Source organism: Tyto alba, unplaced genomic scaffold, assembly GCF_018691265.1.
Source record: "Tyto alba isolate M040663 unplaced genomic scaffold, T.alba_DEE_v4.0 Super-Scaffold_44, whole genome shotgun sequence".
NCBI lineage: Eukaryota > Metazoa > Chordata > Aves > Strigiformes > Tytonidae > Tyto > Tyto alba.
Genome location: NW_024881320.1, coordinates 5,874,326 through 5,893,616, shown reverse-complemented (window position 1 = coordinate 5,893,616; position 19,291 = coordinate 5,874,326). Strand labels below are relative to the sequence as shown.

The window sequence follows — 19,291 nt, the reverse complement described above, 5'->3', positions numbered from 1 at the left end:
TATATTTAACCTGAGTCAAATGTTAACGCTTTTCTGTGACTGAAAGCAAATCAGTACAAAGAATATTCATAAGAAGTCTGTTCTGTGAAAAAAAGTCATGAAATATTCCGAAGAGCCTATTTCATTTTAAAGACTAACTTGACAATGTATGGCCTGATCACCACAGACGTTTAACACTAATGCCTCAAACGTATTATAATATGCATTGTAGGGCATGTACTGTATCTTTACATTCAGTCCTGGGAATCCTGAATTTGACAAATGTTCAAGGATACTGCTAAAGATGCAGGCAAGATATCTGGAGAAATATGTCCCACAAAAATCATTAAATTCCTTTAGATATGATATAGAACTCTTTTCATGAAAAAAATTCTGGGAAAAAAAAAATCATAAATGCAATGAGGTGAACGAGATTGGACAGCTTTATCTGCATAAAAACTAGGGATATTTTGAAGTGCACTTCATTGTGCAAGCCTACACGATCAAAATCATATTCTTCTGAGCAAAACCGCCTTCTATTTTTGATAGTTTTCTACTGATTGCTCCAAGTTTAGTAGAATTTTAAACATTTTGAAACTGCAAATCCCCAGAAAAGCAATTCAGTGGGAACTCCTAATTAGTCTGTGGTAAGCGCAGAGGTACAGCCAAAAAACCTGCCTCCGTGTGCAATATTAAAGAAGTGGAAATTGTAGGCTGACACCAGGCACAGACATAGAGACAGGACGGATAAGATAGATGAGATTAAACAGTCATAAAAAACAATACTGAATAATCTGATGCCAGTTTTCAAGTTATTATTTAACAGGCACAGATGTCAGAGTCACATTTTACTTTGCTTTTCATGTACATTATGAAATATCTCGCACTTTTGCATTAGTACACATTAGGCAAAATACTGTCCCTAATATATTAGATAAAATGCAGTTTAGGGGGAGCTTCCCCCTCCTCAATCTGTTGACTGCTCTTTTAATCATAAAATGGTCAGACATGAGATCCAATCAACACTAAGGCTGTGCTAGCAAGTGACAAATCATTTCACTTCAGAAAAGTATTAGTCTTAGTGGCGCTGTGCTTGTGTGCTGTGATTTACTGAGAACAAAATAACCTCACAATGCTCAATTTAAAATTGGACACCAGTTTTGAATAATGGCACTCATTTACTGATGTGATAAAGCAATTGACTACTGAGGATTCATTTATAACAGAGGGAACAGCTGTACTATCAGAGATCAGACTGATGAATATAATATTGAAATATTTTTACCACAGTAAAATGCCTACACATTATTCTTTTGGGGAAAGGCACCTGGAGCCATTAAAGCATTGCCAAGATCAGGTGACCTTAAATTAGGTCATCTGCCTTTCACACCATTACTTTGGTGAAAACAGAGACAGGCTCTAGAACAAGACCAAGTAATAAAGCATCAACACATATTTCCCTTCTTCGCCACTTCTTCACCTCACCTGCTCTTCTGCAAAAGACATCCGCAGTATCTATCACACAGCTGTAAAGCACAGCATGCTCAGGTATTGGTGCTTTGGTCTAACTTACCTTCTAAGGGACACTGACCCACATGTCATGATCATTTTATATTTTGGTCAATTCAGCCCTGGACAGACCAAAAATCTGGAGGCAGTCTGGGTAGTTCACTAACCAAACTAATCTGATAGATATTCTGCCTGAATCTAATATTAGAGTTTTTTGGTTTTAATATCATTAAGTCATTTTATTACATAATCAGTTAACCCTCATATTCTAAATTTCTTTCATAATTGACATCTACTAAGAATAAACAAAATGAATATAGAAAAAAAGTGAGTTTTACCTGCATTTTGTAGAAATCTATACCAGTCAAATGTTTCATTGGGTGTAGTCTTAATTCCTGTGTTGAAAAAAAAGAGAAACACAATATATTTGATTGCTCCCTGGATGGCTGCACTACAGTTCTTGAAGTCTTGCCCTAAGAAAACAGTATTTCTGTCAAGCACACTGAATTCCATACACAGCTGTTCTCATCTCAAGCTTTTGCCATCCCAACAATGTCAGCTTTTCTGCACAAACCTTCCATAGATCATCAGATTGAAGTTCAATTAAAAATTTTGCACAATCACACAGTGTATGAACATCTATAGCAACCCAGGGAAATAAACACACTTACACCATGCCAAATTTGGCCTTTAAAAATCTACATATGAGTTAATATTGCCTGAGGGAGCATATTATTCCAAAATAGATACAAGTCAACTGAAACCCAAGTTCTTACAATAAAGGAAAGAAAGTAAATTAAATTTGTATAAAAACTAAATATTAATTTAAACTGGATATCAATTAATATGTTTTGCCTTAAATTAAATATTAATTATTTTACTAATGAAATGATTTTATTTAATCTCATTAACTATTACCTCACAAGGGACTTAAATATAGACAAAATATGGGCTCAACAGACCTCAGAATAAGTTATTTCAACATAACAATTTTGAAAATAATTTTACTTTCTTTGAAAGTGAAATATACAAAATGGAAGTTTTGAAATCTGTATACAGTTATTTTTAGATAAATAAAATCAGGAGCTGTAGCTTAAGAAATCAGATCTAAAATGCTGAGTTGAGTGTTCCCTAGACTACTCAAGTAATAATACTTTGGATTAGACACTTGTTGGGTGTCATTATCCGGGGAACTCAACTTAAAGCATTTAAAGGAATTTGGAGTTTCAGAGAATAATCATTCAGCATCAAAACTTCCATATGCTTTGGAGAAAGCTCAGTGTTACCTTACCTTTCAGATTCCTACTGTAAGCCATGTAGGAAAACTTTTTTTTAAAGCACCAATTGAGTTGAAAATTTAGGCTAAGAGACTGAAATACTGCCTCAATTAACGTCAATGGAAAAAAGCTGAACTTCAGTGGAACCAGGACTTCAAACCTCATACCCATTTCAGCAAAATAATTCTGGGGCAAAGAAGCCAGATACATAAACATACAGATACTAAAAACATGATTCAAATAAATGCAATGCCTTAGTCAGTATTTCAAAACTCTCACCTTGAGTTTGGACATATATTTTCTTCCTAGCATCCGGCTTTAAAGAGAAGGAGAAGAAAAGTAACTTTCATAGTTGACCATAAAACTTCTGTTTAATCTTCAAATAAACCCCAACTAGTATAACAAAATGCATATCAGTGTGATTTTCTTTTGACTATTAAAAATCAAATAGAGTATTAGAAAGATACATTTCAATAACACCAAAAGCAAACCATCAGCAAAGTAAATTACATTTACAATGAAAATTTACAGTATTAATTAGTCAATTTTGCAATTAACACAACTACCAAGTTAGTACAAACATATTTTTTAGATTATCTCTGTATCCTTTCTTATAATGATCAACCTGCCTATTGCATAGAAAATTAAAATATTTCCCTAGAATAGAAAGATTTTCAAATACAGAACAACCCTAGTTCCCCAAAAATGTTAGTCTTGAAAGAAAAATTAAAGTTGGTTTCAAAACCAGTCTACATTTATCCACAATGGAATTTTTAAAGACATCAGTCATGAAACAAAAGTAATTTATCTCTAACATTTTTAAAAATTGCTGTCAAATATATGTAGAGTTGTCTGTACAGGAAAACTGGCCAGTAGTAGTTACTGCAGAATGTTCTCCAATAAAAACTGCATAAGAAATTATTTTAAAGTAGCTATAGCAAAAGAGGTAATTGCCACACTTCCAAAGTTACTCCTGAAGTGCTACTATGCTAGTTCTTTAATTCAGTTGATTAAATAAGCAAGTTCCTGTTTCAATATCTTTCTATAACTCCAACCACGAATTTGTGGAATACATTTTTTTCATGAAAGCATCAAAATATTCTTAGGATCTTTTCACACTGGAAAAAAACAAAACAAAACAAAAGCACACAAAAAACAAAACAAAACAAAAAAAAAAAAAAAAAAAACAAAAAAACAAAAACACTACCCAGCAAACAAGCAGAAGTTTTTGAGCTGAAAGTATTTGCACAAAGCTTCGTGTTCAGACAGTTCCTGGTTGATCTAAAAGCACTGGCAGCAATACCTGTTAAGGAGTAAGCTAAGGAAGGTATTAGTCAACTGGTGTAATCTCTAAACAATTTGCTCAAAATAACCTTGAGTGTTTCAGTTTGAAATTATATTCTTTCAAGAATTTCAACTAATACTATTGCTTAATTTAGCATCATAGCATCCAGAAACGAACAACCTTCTTTACAGCACCATCTTTGCTATCTTGAGACTAAATCCTGCCTCCTCCTCAGTGCCAATATCATTATGTAGAGAGGCACAGTCCTAGCAAGCTGCGACTCTCTGAGTCACTATTTGCCTGCCCTGGCTCTTTCTACTATGTTGCCCCTCCAACCATTTCACCTTTAAATGGTGGAATACACTGCTGAACTCTTCAAGCTAAATATTGCTACGCAGACTTGCATCTGTGGAAAGTTGTTGGAATAACGTAGCCAGAGTTAACCAAGGCAGAGCATCACATATACCAGCGCACCACGTCAAGCTGCACACCAGTCTTCCCTTCACTTCTCCCATCCCATTCTTAGCAAATTGTGAGATCACGCTTGCAGGATAATGACTTGAAGGCAGGAAGAGAACTTGTGAAATAAGAAGCCAAGGAAAGTTTTTTTTTTTTTTACTTGCAAACATTTTGATTTTCCTTTACTCCTATGTGACTGCCCCTCCAGTCCACTGCTCAGTCATAAGTCTATTTTAGTTATTAAAAATGAACTGGAAAAAGAAATGAACAGAAACTAGGTTATTAAAATAAGTGAATAGTCATCAACAAGCAGTTCACAGACGGAAATGAGCTTGTTTCTGAGAATCAGAGTGAATTAGCTAAGTCACAAAAACTACATGAACAAGCAGCAAATCCACACATAAATATAGTGGGGGAAAAAATAACATTATTTATGCTACAGTGGAAAACTAAGGATATTCTATGGACTTTATCTTTCAAAAGCTATATGAACGTTTGTGTTCAAAGCATATAAAATTTTAAAAAATGGTTCCATAGGTTATTTTATTACTTAACATTTCTTTCTACTTCTCTTGCCTATGAATAAGTAGCATTTTAAATTGTATTGGATCTTCCAGTACTAAAAAAAATTCTTGCAAACAGCAGAGACAGCATTGCAAGCTGGAGGCCAACTGCAGAATTTAAATTTGCAGGACAAGTGGTATAGCTGAAATTCTGTGCTAGGACATAGATGAAGCAAAACAGAAGGTGGAAAAAAGCAGATGGGGCAGCGGGCAGCTTAAGCCAGTTGTGCCTCCATAGCTGACACACTGCATAGTTCTGCCGCAGACTCTGGTGGGTGAAGATATGCTTTTAGTTTCCTAAAACCACTAAGTTTCAAAAATAAGCTTAAGTTAAGCATCTGGTTTCATGCTCTCATGGACCTTTAATGGTGAGTAAATATAATCCTGACAGGGCTTGGATCATCAAGAAGAAAATAGAAGGAATACTGTGTAACAGGGCATATAGATATAGTCACCCTTTATAGATCAATTTTCTGTTATGTTCTTTATTTTAAATGGTCTTGAGGAAAATGGAAAAATGAAATTGAATGCTAATAAAACTGGCTTGGGTAATTCTTATGCACCAGTCCTACACTACTGAAATAAAACACTGACCGTAAGCACAAGATCTTTTATAGTATTTCAGCCTCAACTGGAATACAGATTATTACAAAAGCTGTATTATGTACTTCATAATTAAAAATAATTTATCCAATGTAATAGAAAAGAATTTGTTGGAGGATACAGCCCTTGAGCACAGTGCAATTGCTTACATGTTCATAATTTAAAATCTTAATTGATTGTCTAAATAGTAAAGCGCACATTAGAGGAATAATGCAATTCACGTTAGTATGAGTTAATATGTAAAAAGTGTTAATATTCTGTGATTTAGGTATGCGGAGATATATTCATATTCTTCACTGTTTGAAAGTAAATGTGTCACATCTGCTATTACCCCTTATATGAAGATACAGTGGGAAAAAGAACTGAAACCCCCAGCATTTAAGACACAGGCCAACAAGTTCTATTTCAGTTTGCGACTTGACAGACTTGCCTCCAATTCCCTGTCTGCCATAAAACTTCTCCAAAACACTGAGTGAGTCTCATAGGCCTGGAGCACAAAGGTGGTTAGGTAAAATCATTCAAAGTACTTAAAAACATTTGAGGTACTAATCTCAAAAGGATTTCAAAGTTCAAGTCTGTTTCTCCTTACGCTCTGTTACTTTTGTCTTTTTCTTGCATAAGATCTATGACAGGAGCTGTGTCCTTTCATGTTTACCCATCATGAAGTTCATTCATAGAATCACAGAATGGTTTGGGTTGGAAGGGACCTTAAAGATCTCCTATTCCCAACTCCCCTGCCCTGGGGAGGGCCCCCTTCCCCCAGCCCAGGGTGCTCCCAGCCCCGTCCAACCTGGCCTTGAACCCTTCCAGGGAGGGGGCAGCCACAGCTGCTCTGGGCACCCTGGGCCAGCGCCTCACCCCCCGCACAGGGAAGAATTTCTTCCTTATGTCTAACCTAAATCTCCCCTCTTTCAGTTTAAAACTGTTACTCCTTGTCCTATCCCCACACCCCCTGATCCAGAGTCCCTCCCCACCTTTCCTGTCCCCCCTTTAAGCCCTGGGAGGCCGCTCGAAGGTCTCCCCGGAGCCTTCTCTTCTCCAGGCTGAACCCCCCCAACTCTCTCAGCCTGGCCTCACAGGGGAGCTGCTCCAGCCCCCTGAACATATTCATGGCCTCCTCTGGACTCGCTCCAACAGGTCTATGTCTATTGTAGTAACTATTAAAAGCAAGTTATATTTGTAATGTAAATACCAGCTCCTATGCCTGCTTATGTATTCTTTTAATGCAAATAGATTAAAAAAAAAAAACCAAACAATTCATACCGAAACAAAGTACTGAATATTAAATTGTTCTGTTGTGCAAGGTCTACCTCTATGTGTTTTTTTTAAGCAAGGGTATATTAATACTCATATTATGATGCAAATTATAATTGAAGAAATACCACGAAGTTAGCTACCCAAAAGCATTCCTCGTGCTCAAAGGACTGGCAGCTCTTAATATTGTCTTACTGCACTCTTCAGAAAACCAGGATTGAGGACTGTCTACTTTGAGGATTTGTCTCAATTTTCTCCATTGGCAGTCTGCCATCAACTCAACCACATAAAGGTGTAAATGTTGACGCAGTCTATTTTCAAACTGAAGCATATTAGATACTAAAAAGAATTGCACTGCATGTCTGAAGTAGATTTGCAACACAGCAAATGCAATGGCACCAACTAAACTAAGAAAAAGAGAACAAACCATTATTACTGCCAGTTCTTTGCTGGATAAATACTGTCCTTAAAATACACTGTCAAATGTAATTAACCACTATACTGTTTGATGAAAATAATTTTATTCAGTATTTTTCCATATATAATTCAGCACAGTGTGTTTCGGTTTATTTTCAGAAGGAGATATGAGTTTTAAGTAAGTTAAGTGCTATTTATGCGGCAAAGATCGCCCAAGGCCTGGTCAACAGGGCTATATATAACATATTGCTGGGCTTAGCTTAACTACAATTTTAGCTCTGCAGTTGACCTTAAGAAATGAATTCTATTTCCAGTGTTGACAAAACAAGCACTTTCAAATTATTATTCCAGAATCTTTATTGTAAGTAAAGCTGTTTAGTGGAACTCTGGCAACATAAAGTTTATTAAATGATGCAAAAAGAAACAATATATGCATATGACATCAAGAAAGACTTGATAACAACTGTAATGATTAGTTTTAAATGTTACAGAGAAGTACTTCCTAAACTGCTGTATAATCTTTTCAAATACTAAACAGCTTTTAAATGCCAGATCTATTTGACCTGTTGATGTACACAGATGTGAAATGCTTTCTCTGAAAGAAAAAATAGGAATAGAGAATATGAAGATTATTATGATTCTTTAGCATTATTCAGAAAACATTTTAGGAGAATGCATAATTGATAATACCATAAAGCATCACCATCATCATGTAAACATACCCACTCTGCTGCTGCCAGTTCCTTCATTTCCATCGTGAAAGCTACTGCAAACCTAGTTAGATGGACAAAAATAGTTGGGATCATCTGCTTAAAGTGATTAAATATAAAACCAGAAAAGTACTTCAGAAAAAAATATAAGAACAAACAGCAGAGGCTTATAAAAATTATTATAAATGGAAAGACAGAAAGCAGGCTTTCTATTTGTTTTACCAAAAAGTACTGGTAAAACAAATGGTATGTCTTCAGGCTTTACAACTTAGAGCTCTTGGGGAGTTAAAGTGAGGATTTCTTAAAGTAAGAGAAAACCCAACTAATGGGAACATGCCCCAGTTTATCTAGATTAATATATACAGCTGCAGTAGTGAGTTAGTATTTCCTGCTTCTACCACATTGCAAGTTGCAATAGTCCTCTTCACAACCAGAGGGCTAGGTAAGAAGGGATCTTAAGTCCAGTTAGTTTCATACAGTTGTTATCTGACAATACGCAGTCCCACTATTTGCAACCCCTTGCAACTGAGTTTAATTCAAATGAGCAGATGGATTTTCTTAAACCTTTCCCCCATACTGTCTCCTTATTTCTAAGTAGTCAAAGACATCAATAAGAAACAAACATCTGAAAGACCAAAACGTCTTCAGGAAAAATGTCAGAATTAAATAAACTAAAAAATAAGAAAGATAATCCAGTGTCTGGGCTTCAGCTCTGGAATCTCACAGACTTGGGACACTCAGCTCTGTAGCTCTGAACGTTAGGCATCTGCAGTGGAGATGGAATTGCAGTGCTGAGTTAGACACCTGCTATTCCTTTACAATAGGGAAGAATTGGGTGCCCAGAAGTTTACCAGAGATACCATAGTCAGCACTTCAGGCAAAGAGCCCATCACGCTAGCCAGGCATAATACGGCCAGAAGGGCATTCTGACTGTTCTCTGGTTTAGACTTTTCTTTGTTATGATAAGCATAATTAAATGAATGAACTGTAGAACAGTATACAAACAACATCTACTCCTCCCCTCCTCTGTAATGTATATAAATCCTAATGTCAAAGTAGGAAGCAGCAGACAAAAGTGTACTTGAATAACTTAATGGCTACGGTTTTCACCTGGGAGGGAGAAAAGAATTCTGCTCCCAAGCTGACTTCCACTTTTTCCCTTATGGCTGTTTATAATGACTCATCTGGACTTCTACTTAGGTGCCTTTGAGAAATGTAGGTAGTACACTATGATTCCACAGAAGAGTTATGTCAGAGACCATTTAAAAGCAGCATTGATATGAACAGTTTTCATTTTTGAGTGTCTCACTACAGAGAGACTTCAGCCACGTAAGTCTGATTTCTAAATGTACCAGACAAACAAGTTATTCCTATTGGGAGTTTGGTGTAATACCAAGAAGTCATATGAGATTATTTTTATGGAGTCAGAGTTAATAAAGAATCCCTGTTCACAAGAGATCTTAAGAACATGCTGGGTTTTAATGTAGCTTTTAAGTTGTGATGAAATATAAACACATGCTTTGACTGTTCTTAAATGGAACTTTAGTGTTAACTGGAACCACAAATGGGACCATTTCTGTAGACTATCAGTCCTGTGGAATACAAATGTTTGAATGCCTCCTTTATATGAGATGTAATGTGTCTGTTCAGCAAAACTCCTTTTTTTTAAATTTCTTTTATAGATACTGAATATAAAACAGGAATTATCACATATTACACTTATGATTTGGTGTTTCTTTTCCATAGAACTGATGTAATGTTTCTGTCCTGAGCCAACCCTATGACATCTCAATGGTTAGAAATGAAGCACATTGCTAAATCACAACCAGAACAGTGCTTTTTCATTGGAGATGTTACGTTATAATTTGAGGACATGAAATCACAATCATTCATTAGAAGTCATCAATGCTGAATTACTTTTGTTTGTTGAAAAAAAAACCTTACTCCCATGCATTTGTTTCCTAGTACCTGCTTTATGGTACTACAATGAATTTCACATATACACATATACAACTTGACAGCTTTAAGGTTATTAAAGCCTTTGAAAATGCTTGTTTTGTCAAGTTGCACATGGTCCCTTTCCAGTTTTTGCAATTATACTTTCAATCCAACACATTAACAAGCAGAAAAAACTGTTGCTCCTAAGTCTACAAAATACTGTTCAATATAAAAAAATACCCTAGAGTAGTACAACTACCGTTTAGAGGAATTTGATTAAAAATGAAACACTCATTATAAAGCTAGACAGTGTTCAATACTTTGTTTTATGGAATATGGCGGTATATTGTACTGGACAAGTAATCTACAACTCATGATACTTTCTGCTTAGAACCCTACAATCAATAAAGAAAAAAAAAATCAATGTTTGCTTTAATAACTATGCAATGAATAATACTAGCGATAATACTGGAGAAGAGATCCATTCAGAATAACTTCTAGAAAAATGAATTACTTTTCCTGTAGCTAAGTAAATATCATGACCTGCATAAGGGTGCAGTAATATATTTTGAGACATCATAGGAAATCCAAGCTGATAAAGTATAATTCAAGTTCCTAAGCTAATTATCATTAAAAAAACCCATTCAGTAAAGCACAGTTTTTGCATGAGCTACATTATCTGTATTTGTGACATATTTTAAACACAGAACTGAATCAAATGGACACACTCAGTGATTCTGTTTTTATATACTTTTCATTTTGTGCAGTGCTGAAATTTAGCTGACACACCATATATCTTTTTTTCTCTTCCTTCAGATCTGTTTTAAAGAATTCTGATTATTTGGTATCAAAAGTAAACAAGTATATAAATTTTGTCTTGAATGGGGCCTTAAGTTGCTTTTCAACTACAAGCCACACTAGGATGTAAAGAACATGCCCTAATGATTTTTCAATGAGCATGATTAAGTGCTGTCTTTAAAATTTGTTTACCTACCACATTTTATGGGCACTATAGACAGAACAGCATATCTATGCCAGCGTTAAGCTAGCTAATAATAGCTAGAACATGTAGTGGTATTAGCAAAGATAAAACTAAAAGATACAAGCCTGCTGCAGATTCTGTATGCATTTCCTCATTGCTAACATGAACCAAAATCCATAGTGCCATATCTGAACTACTGTAGTTATCTGTCTTAGCTAGAATGCTGTGATGAATGAACAGAGATAGCATCCTGAGAAAGCTCATTCAGCAAGGTATTTAAGCTCTCCTAGAGGAAGTATGCAAGCAGTACCACTGAATTTGATAAGACATACCAGATGCTTAAATTTTATCTCACTTTGTACACTCGGAGACTCCTTCACTTATGCAAAGCTCAATCCTGGAGTGATGACTCTCCAGACCACTCAAGTCACACCATAATTCCATGAGGCTGAGTGACCTGCTGTAGCAACTTACTGACACCAAAAAGACATCCTTCTCATATCCTTCCACAAAGTGATTCTTCTTTCTGTGCTACAGTCCACAGTTATACTAACCATCAAAGGCTGTCTTTATAATGTCTACCCATAAAGCAGATTATTTGACAGAGCAATATACTGCCAAATACCAGGTTAGGTATTCTTGCTATCATTCTTCTCATTTCTTTTACCTGCCTTAGAATTTTATATCCTCGTCACATGTATAGTTCTATTATTCTAGAAAATAGTTATGATTCAGTAGACCAAGCACACGATTAGTTAGCAAGAGCAAAGATTTCTCTAGCTTTTAGTGTGATTTGAGTCTTTGAAATTCATAGCCCAAGAAACCAAGTTTCAGCACTACTTCTGCCAACTCCTACATGGACAAATACGATGAAAGAATTGTAATGGAGGAAATATAAAATGAATAGACTGCATATAGCCTATACGTTATGAAGAAACTGTTCTACCTCCATCACTGAATCATAAAATAAGATACAGAGATCACAGGGATTTCAAGTAGTCTCCTTTGTCCACTGGCCTACACATCTCCCAGTGATTGCAAGCATTTACGGGACAGTTCCTAAAAGATCTGCCATTACAAACATGCAATTTCCTGTCATAAACTTTCCACGCGTGTTTTTACCTGGCTTCTCTTAACACTGCTCCCATTATCCGATGTTTCTCTTCACATTTGATATCTTCATTTACATCTGTCCCCCCAAAGATGATTCCAAAAGGAATTCTGCTATCTGTGAAGCAATGACTATGATGAGAAGTTGACCAACGTGTCAAGGTAATGACTAGAAGCAGACACCAAGAGTGAAAAAGTTTATTGATAATACTATATCACATATGTAAGCAAAAGCCATTGAAAAAGAAACCTGGAGAAACTTGAATTTTTATGGTTTTGGCACTGAAAAACCCCATACAATAACTATGCACTTTCACAGTATGTCAGTACTGTAGCTGTAAGATTTTCTTTGCCTTTTCCATGCTTAGTAAAAACAATCAATTAGTTTCTACTCTTGGCAGCCCACCAAACAGCATATATCTTTTAAATGTTATTCACATTTTGATAAGATGTAATATTGCAAAGTTTGGTCCCATGTATCTAGTCTCCACCACTTATTCACTGCCCCCTCAAGCATTTCAGTGCAGTGGTTTGGGTGACCAGCCTGTAAAGTTGGTTACTGAATTTTTTTTTTTAAAATATTGACTACTGATGCTGATTTTACTGCTACAGAAAATGTAGAAGGAGCCACACCATTGGAAAAGGTCACCAAATTAAATAAGGCAGTATATGTAATCCTGCAACAAAACCATTGTTTTGCTTAATCTCATACCAAAAGATGGATCTGTGTTTATAACTCGTTGTTCCAAGACCTTCTGCGATGGCCCAAGTTATGAAAGTTGTTTTAGGATGCCTTACAGTGCTCAGAACCATAAGAACAGAGGAAGGCGTGTGGTCTGTGGGATAGTCTGTGCACAAGACCTTATCAACATCCAAATTTTAGAGTATCAACAAAATCATATATATCCTAGTGGTGTCTGCACTCTTGTAAAAGACTAGTTTTGATACACAGCATCAGAATAAATTCATACTTGCATAAAGGTAAAGCCACCAAAACAGGGTAGCATAGCATTTCTGTGCTAACAGTGGCCAGACTCACATGGACAAGGCCAAAGACTACTTAGATGAAAATACAAAAGCCAACAGTAGTGCAAGACTCTATTCTAACAGTATTTCTTTACTTGGAGTCAGGTTATTTTTAGTAACTGACAAGTTACCAGTAATGTTCTCTTCTTAAACTAATCAAGACAGCAGACAATAATGTTTACTGTTGATTGTTTCAGCACTGAAACCGAGGAAGTAGCCAGTTTTACACCACATTAAGCTATCAAATATCAACCTCATGGTAGCTAATTACTACATGGAGAACATACTTTTAAATTCCAAATGGGACTGTAGTTTTGCAAAATAAACAGTCTCCAGTAAATCTACAAAACCTGTCATTAAGGTGACCAATTTTGTGGATTTTGCAGATTTCTGTTAGCTGTAACAGATGAAGCCAAGGTTTCCTTCTGACTGTGAACAAGAATATTGCCACAACACACTGTGTATCAAGGAAGGTGGAAAATATGCTTTGTTTTTTCCTTTTTGCTACTGGATGTAAGGGGAGAGGGATCAAGGACTCACTAGTCAACACTGACCTCAGAACTGGACCAATGAACAGGGCACTAGAGGTTATTGTGTTGGTGGAGGTTCTTCCTTTTGAGAAATAATATAACTGACCTTGAATGCTCACGGCTATGAAAACTACTGGTGACACTTTCCATAGCTACCCACAGTGCCTTAGATGGTGGGAGGAAATGATGGGTTAAATTCAGTGAACTCTCATAATTAAAATTCATGGTTAAAAACAAGCAAATAAGAAAATCTTTAAAGCAAATGGGGAATGAAACAAGTATGTTGATAAAGACAGAAAATATATGTTTCACATTTATATTTGAAAATTAAGTGAGTTGTAAGATGAGGATTTATTAGCATTGCTAATTTCCTCATTACTAAATGAAAGAACAAACAAAAAGCATGCCAGACATAATAATTCAGGCTTTCTGAAAACCCATTAGCACAAATTGTGGGGAGGACTTCTGAAGTCTGAAAACTAGCACAACACAACTTATACTGAGATCTGATGAAAGTATCAAATTATGTGCCTTTGTCCAAGTGAATAGATTTGTACAATATACAGGTGATCTCAAAAATGGATACACACTTGCAATTTCAGGAGGCGACAGTGTCTGCAATTTTGAAAGCCAATGCTCCTAGTGTATCATTAATGGCAGGCTAAAATTTTGTTCTACATGGCCAGATACAATAGAAAATATTATTATTTGTCTGATAACATCCTGCCTCCTACAGTTTAGCCAGCATGAACAACATCTCAAAGTTATTCCATGTCCAAAAAACCTTGACTCATTTTTTGAGCAAGAAAAATCAAATTAGCCTCTCTGCTTCCTTCTGTTTGACCTCAACTATACTTAGCCAAGCCATTGTCCTCTGAAAGAACACATTTGCTGAAAGTATCTTAATGTTAATATAATGCTCTTATCTTAATGTAGTTAAAGTACTTAATTATGAAATGTACTATGTGCTTTAGTAGTACATTTATTTAGTTCTCTCCTCTCTCGATCAGATCTCCCACAGAGAAAGACTTTCAGCATTTCTGAACATTTGTTGAAGTGGATAAACAGAATAACTACATTATGTGTGCGTTTATACATTTATAGCCATTTATAACTGTTTGTATTCATTCTCTTTCCTTTCAGTATCTTTTTAAGATGTATTTTTATTACAAAATATAAAGAGGATTACCTTGCAGAAGTCTGCCTCCTTTATAAAGATGAATGGCCAGGGCTGCATCAAACTTGTCTGTGATGGTTAGATTTGCTATTTCTGTTGGACTTTCATACATGAAAGCATCTTTAAGAACACAGACATGACCTGCAGCACATAGATGATTCCTACATTATTGGAACAAATAGAAATAGAAAAGAAAAAGATACTGTTAATGTTGCAGTCATGCCACTATACTAAATAAGTTTAATCAAAATGTTTTTCCTTAATTTTTGCTCTGACATTCACCTTTATGCTAATTTTGTTCAAGCAACCATGGGTTTTTTCCCCCCTGGAAAATATCTGTTACCTCACCATTGTGAAGCCATAGGTATGCTCCCAAGCAACATAATCTACAACCATTTTAAGCCCCAAGCCTACAAAGCATCAACCACTACCTTTGGAAATCAGAAGCAAAGTATGATCAAGATCTTTCCTGACCGAGCTTCGGTTTAATATGCTGAAAAGACTCCTTTTGAATTGAGTGTGTTACACCTTGGTTTTAGAGATTCTCAGATCCTTGTTCTGAAGAAAGGCCACTGAGAGAAGAAACTGCAAATATGTCTAGGTAATCAATGCTATTAAATATACAGAATATGTCAAAAATTAATACATAAATAACACTGGAGAATGAAAATTGTATTCCCTTCCTGTTTGATTGTGGGTTTAAATGCTTATTGTCTTAGTTTATCCATTTGTAAAACAGGCACAGGGTAATTGCAGTATAAGAAACTACACAGAAGTAATTACAAATACTTTCACAGTCTTTTTAAAAATCTCAATTGCAAAAAAGAAAAAAACAAAAACAAAAAACACAACAACCCTCCCTTACTCTGGTGTCAGTTTACTCATTCACCTTTCCATACAGTGGTTCCTCTTATTAAAACATCGATTCAAAGCCTGCCAAAGTCAAGAAACTGATTGATTACAAGGAGTTTTACTTTAGGCATTTTGATGAGCTTTGTTTTACTCTTTTCTTTTATACTCTAGGCTCATAATTTCTCCCACTGAGACCAGAATCAGTTATCAATGTTTCCAATGCCATCAGCCAAAAAGACATACAGGAGAAAATTCATGTTTTGATAGAAACTAGCACACTGTATCTGCTGACATGTAGTGTTTACATTTTCAATATTACAAAAAGACCACAAGAATGTGTTCTGCTTATTGCATATTGTTCCAGCTGATTTATTTCTCATAGTGTATTAATTGTTCTGGCATTAAAATCCTGCTAACTCAATAGCTTCTTGGATAATGTCAGCTCTTTCCTTTCCTGATCATTTCATATCCTCACAAGGAATGTAATTTTCTGTCCTGCAGAAGTTACTCATTACTGAAGAAATTGGTGCTAAAAATGTTGTAAAATGTCTTGAGGCCTTGGAAGGAATGTATTAGCACTATATCAGACAGAGCTCCACTGGCACAACATATGGTGCTGTATTTCTTCCTCATTCTAAAAATAAACTAATTTTACTTTTAACTTCACTGTTCGAAGCAAACCCAATAACTTATAAGTATTAATATATAATAAAATACAACCAGATTGTAAGCTCCTTATTTACACTGTTAAGCAATTATTTACATCAGTTGTCCCATGAACTTGTACCAAGTACCTGCTTGCCTTTTGAAAGAGGCTCTCAATTTATATCTAAATAATGATGCCCAAATCTAACAGCTGTGGAAAGAAAATCTCTCAGGCAAATACTCGGGATGCTCATGCATGCATTCCATAATTTCACAGGTGCTCATTAAATAGTCTAAAAGAATTTTTTCCCATCAGTATTCCAATTACCATAAATCACTATCATGTACAAGCTGTATGTTTGCATGTTACAATTAATTTGAAAATAACTCTCTCAGGACATCAGGAATCAAGAAATATGAATATTGACCTAAAGTGTCCTTGTTTCCTTGTTTTTTTTTGTTTGTGTTTTTTTTTTTTTTAATATACTAGGAATTAATACTTTTCCTTTCCTCCACAGTTTCCACAGCTCCAAATCTCACAGGTGAATGACAGCTGTTTCTGCAGTAAATAGAGGGGGACTCCCTCAAGTGTTCCAAGGTTCAGAAATGGTGGATTACCTCTATTACTTCAATTTTTTTTCTACACAGAATGACTCAGGAACATGTAAAAAATTTGCATACAGCCTAAGAAGGAAAAATTACCAAATTATTCCCAGAATAATTCAAATTCCCAGGTGTAAATAGGCCTTAATCCCATAAACATCCCATTGAGTTCAATATGATTAGTCACAGACTTCAGATTATGCATAAATGGAAATATATCTGTGTAGAAGCAGAGTTATTGGGTAGTATTTAATTACTGGAATTTACAGTGGTATTTTGATATTTTCTACATTACTTTCATCTTTATAACAAAAAAAAAAAAAAAAGCAGACTGATTTTCACACATATGCTGTTATCGAGGAACATGATAAGAGGGTGCTGCAAAGCAATTGCAGGAGATTTTTTTTGAAGGCTGATTTGTCTGTGAAGTCACAGATGCCCCTGAATCAAGCCAAGACAGAAAAGATACATTACCCATATCTTTTCACCTCCTGGCAACTGTGTATTCACATTATTTTGCCATTTCATAAACAAATACTTTTTGAATGAAAAATAAAAATGAACACATCTCCTGCTGCGTGTGAATCTAACTCAGCCCCGAAAATGCTAAATCTCAAGGCTACGTTTTCTATCACAGTTTTGTGTATGGTAGATAAATTTCCAAATAAGTGTCTTGAGAACCAGCGATTACTGCTTGGATCCAGAATTTGACTTGCTCTGCCATTTCCTTCCCTTCTACCAAAACTCTCATGGAAGCCAATGCCACTAACTGGGGAGAATAATATTTCTAAAATGGAGTTTGGCTGTCAGATTCCAGATTTTGGGTGTTTTGCTAGGAAGTAACCAAACAGGGAAAACATCAGTCATTCAGTAAATTTGCAAGATTATTTCTCAGAGTACATTATATTAGTCACTGCTTACACTGTGATATTTATACACATCTGAACATTGGACAAAATATTTCCCAGCCCCATTAATTTTAGTATTGAGGGAATTAATCTTTTTTGTTATATTTTTTACACTCTTTGGAAATCATCATGTTTACAAGTGAAACTTCTAAGTGTCTGCTCTGGATCTATACGGTATGCAGAGAGAGATTGCTAAAATGTACAACCCTTTTCTGACATGCTTACACTTTATTAATGATTTCTATAGAAGAGCATTTTTCTCTAACACAACTATGAAATACCAGGTGATGTTTTACAATGTTTCATTTTTTATTTCCTACATTATTGATCACTACTTCTCACTTACCCTGCCTAGCAGTGTTCCCTCCTTCAACCTGAATCTGCAGTTCACAGGTCTTCATACACAGAAACAGTTTTATAGTTCCAAACACAGCATGGCTGAGGCTAAGAAACAAGATAATTAAAAGTATGCTTACTTCTAAAAGTATGCGAGTTTTGAAACTCACTCTACTTTTCTGTGATGTCTTCCTCTCAAAAACATTTATGTTCTAATTTTCATTGGATATTTCAATGGAATTACTTGCAGATAAAGAATTTCCAAAAAGTTCCTGGTGGGTAGATACACTGGCACTTCTTGAATGGCACAAAATAGGTTTCATCCAAAAATATTAATTATCTCTTTCCCTAGGCTGTCTATTCTGTAAAGCAGCTGTACATCAACTACTGTTACATCTATACAGAACAATTCAAAGCTTATTAAGTGAGCAGAGTCACTTCTACTGCCTTTTCTGAAACTCGGCCAGAGCTCAATACGCGCAATTCCCACTGAGGTTGATTGAATTACAAGAGTTGAAACCCTTCTTGATCTTCTCTGTTTTCTCTGTAAATTATCTTAATTTTTTTTCATACTTGTTAAAGCAAAGTATTCTTCATTTTATTTCTCTCTCAAACTTCTTCTTTAAAGAAGAGAGACAAATTGTGTTGGCATGAATGAAGTATGAATAAAATCCACTGTGAATAAGAACAGAAATTAAGAATGTGAGCAAAAATAGGGAGAGAGAGAGAATCCTTCTGTGCCTATGTTCTGAAGTCAGTATCTGTCCTTTGGAAGGACAAAATAACTCTGCAAAATTTAATCCTGCCTTATAAATAGGTCTAGCCATGCAAAACAGTTTGGGATGCAGCATTCATCAATTGCAGGCCATGTAGATGACTGCATCTCAGTTCCAAAGGTGGAGAATTCATGCCTGCCTTGCAGCTGTGCTGCTCTGGAAACAGCCACACCAACAGCAGGAATTTACCAGCACCTGTGCAAACCCACGGAGGCAGGTGAAAGACCTCTTGTGATCCACCATGAAGAGAAGCAGATCTTCTGCTGTATAAATGCTCTTCTGTGTGATTTTAATGGTAGCACATAGGGTACGACTAAATAGAAGAAAATGTGGAGCTCAGAATTACTCCAAT

The 19,291-nt window shown here is 35.6% G+C and overlaps 1 protein-coding gene and 1 long non-coding RNA gene across 6 annotated transcripts in view; one reads left to right on the top strand and one right to left on the bottom strand.

Moving 5' to 3' along the window:
• GLT1D1 (glycosyltransferase 1 domain containing 1) overlaps positions 1–19,291 on the bottom strand; it is a 60,226-nt gene that overhangs the window by 33,307 nt on the left and 7,628 nt on the right. For 4 of the 5 annotated variants that reach the window (XM_042805143.1, XM_042805144.1, XM_042805142.1 and 1 more), the window contains exons 2-6: positions 14,832–14,980; positions 12,099–12,204; positions 8,069–8,120; positions 3,045–3,081; positions 1,827–1,883 (exon numbers count right to left, since the gene is read on the bottom strand). In XM_042805143.1, coding sequence (XP_042661077.1) covers positions 1,827–1,883; positions 3,045–3,081; positions 8,069–8,120; positions 12,099–12,204; positions 14,832–14,931 — 352 coding nt within the window. In that variant the 5' untranslated portion in view covers positions 14,932–14,980. Of the gene's footprint in view, positions 1–1,826; positions 1,884–3,044; positions 3,082–8,068; positions 8,121–12,098; positions 12,205–14,831; positions 14,981–18,173; positions 18,248–19,291 lie in introns of those variants that run through there. The other variant, XM_042805145.1, reaches the window with a different exon arrangement.
• Positions 1–19,291, top strand: part of LOC116965346 — a 72,718-nt gene that overhangs the window by 52,150 nt on the left and 1,277 nt on the right. The gene's annotated exons all lie outside the window — the stretch shown is intronic.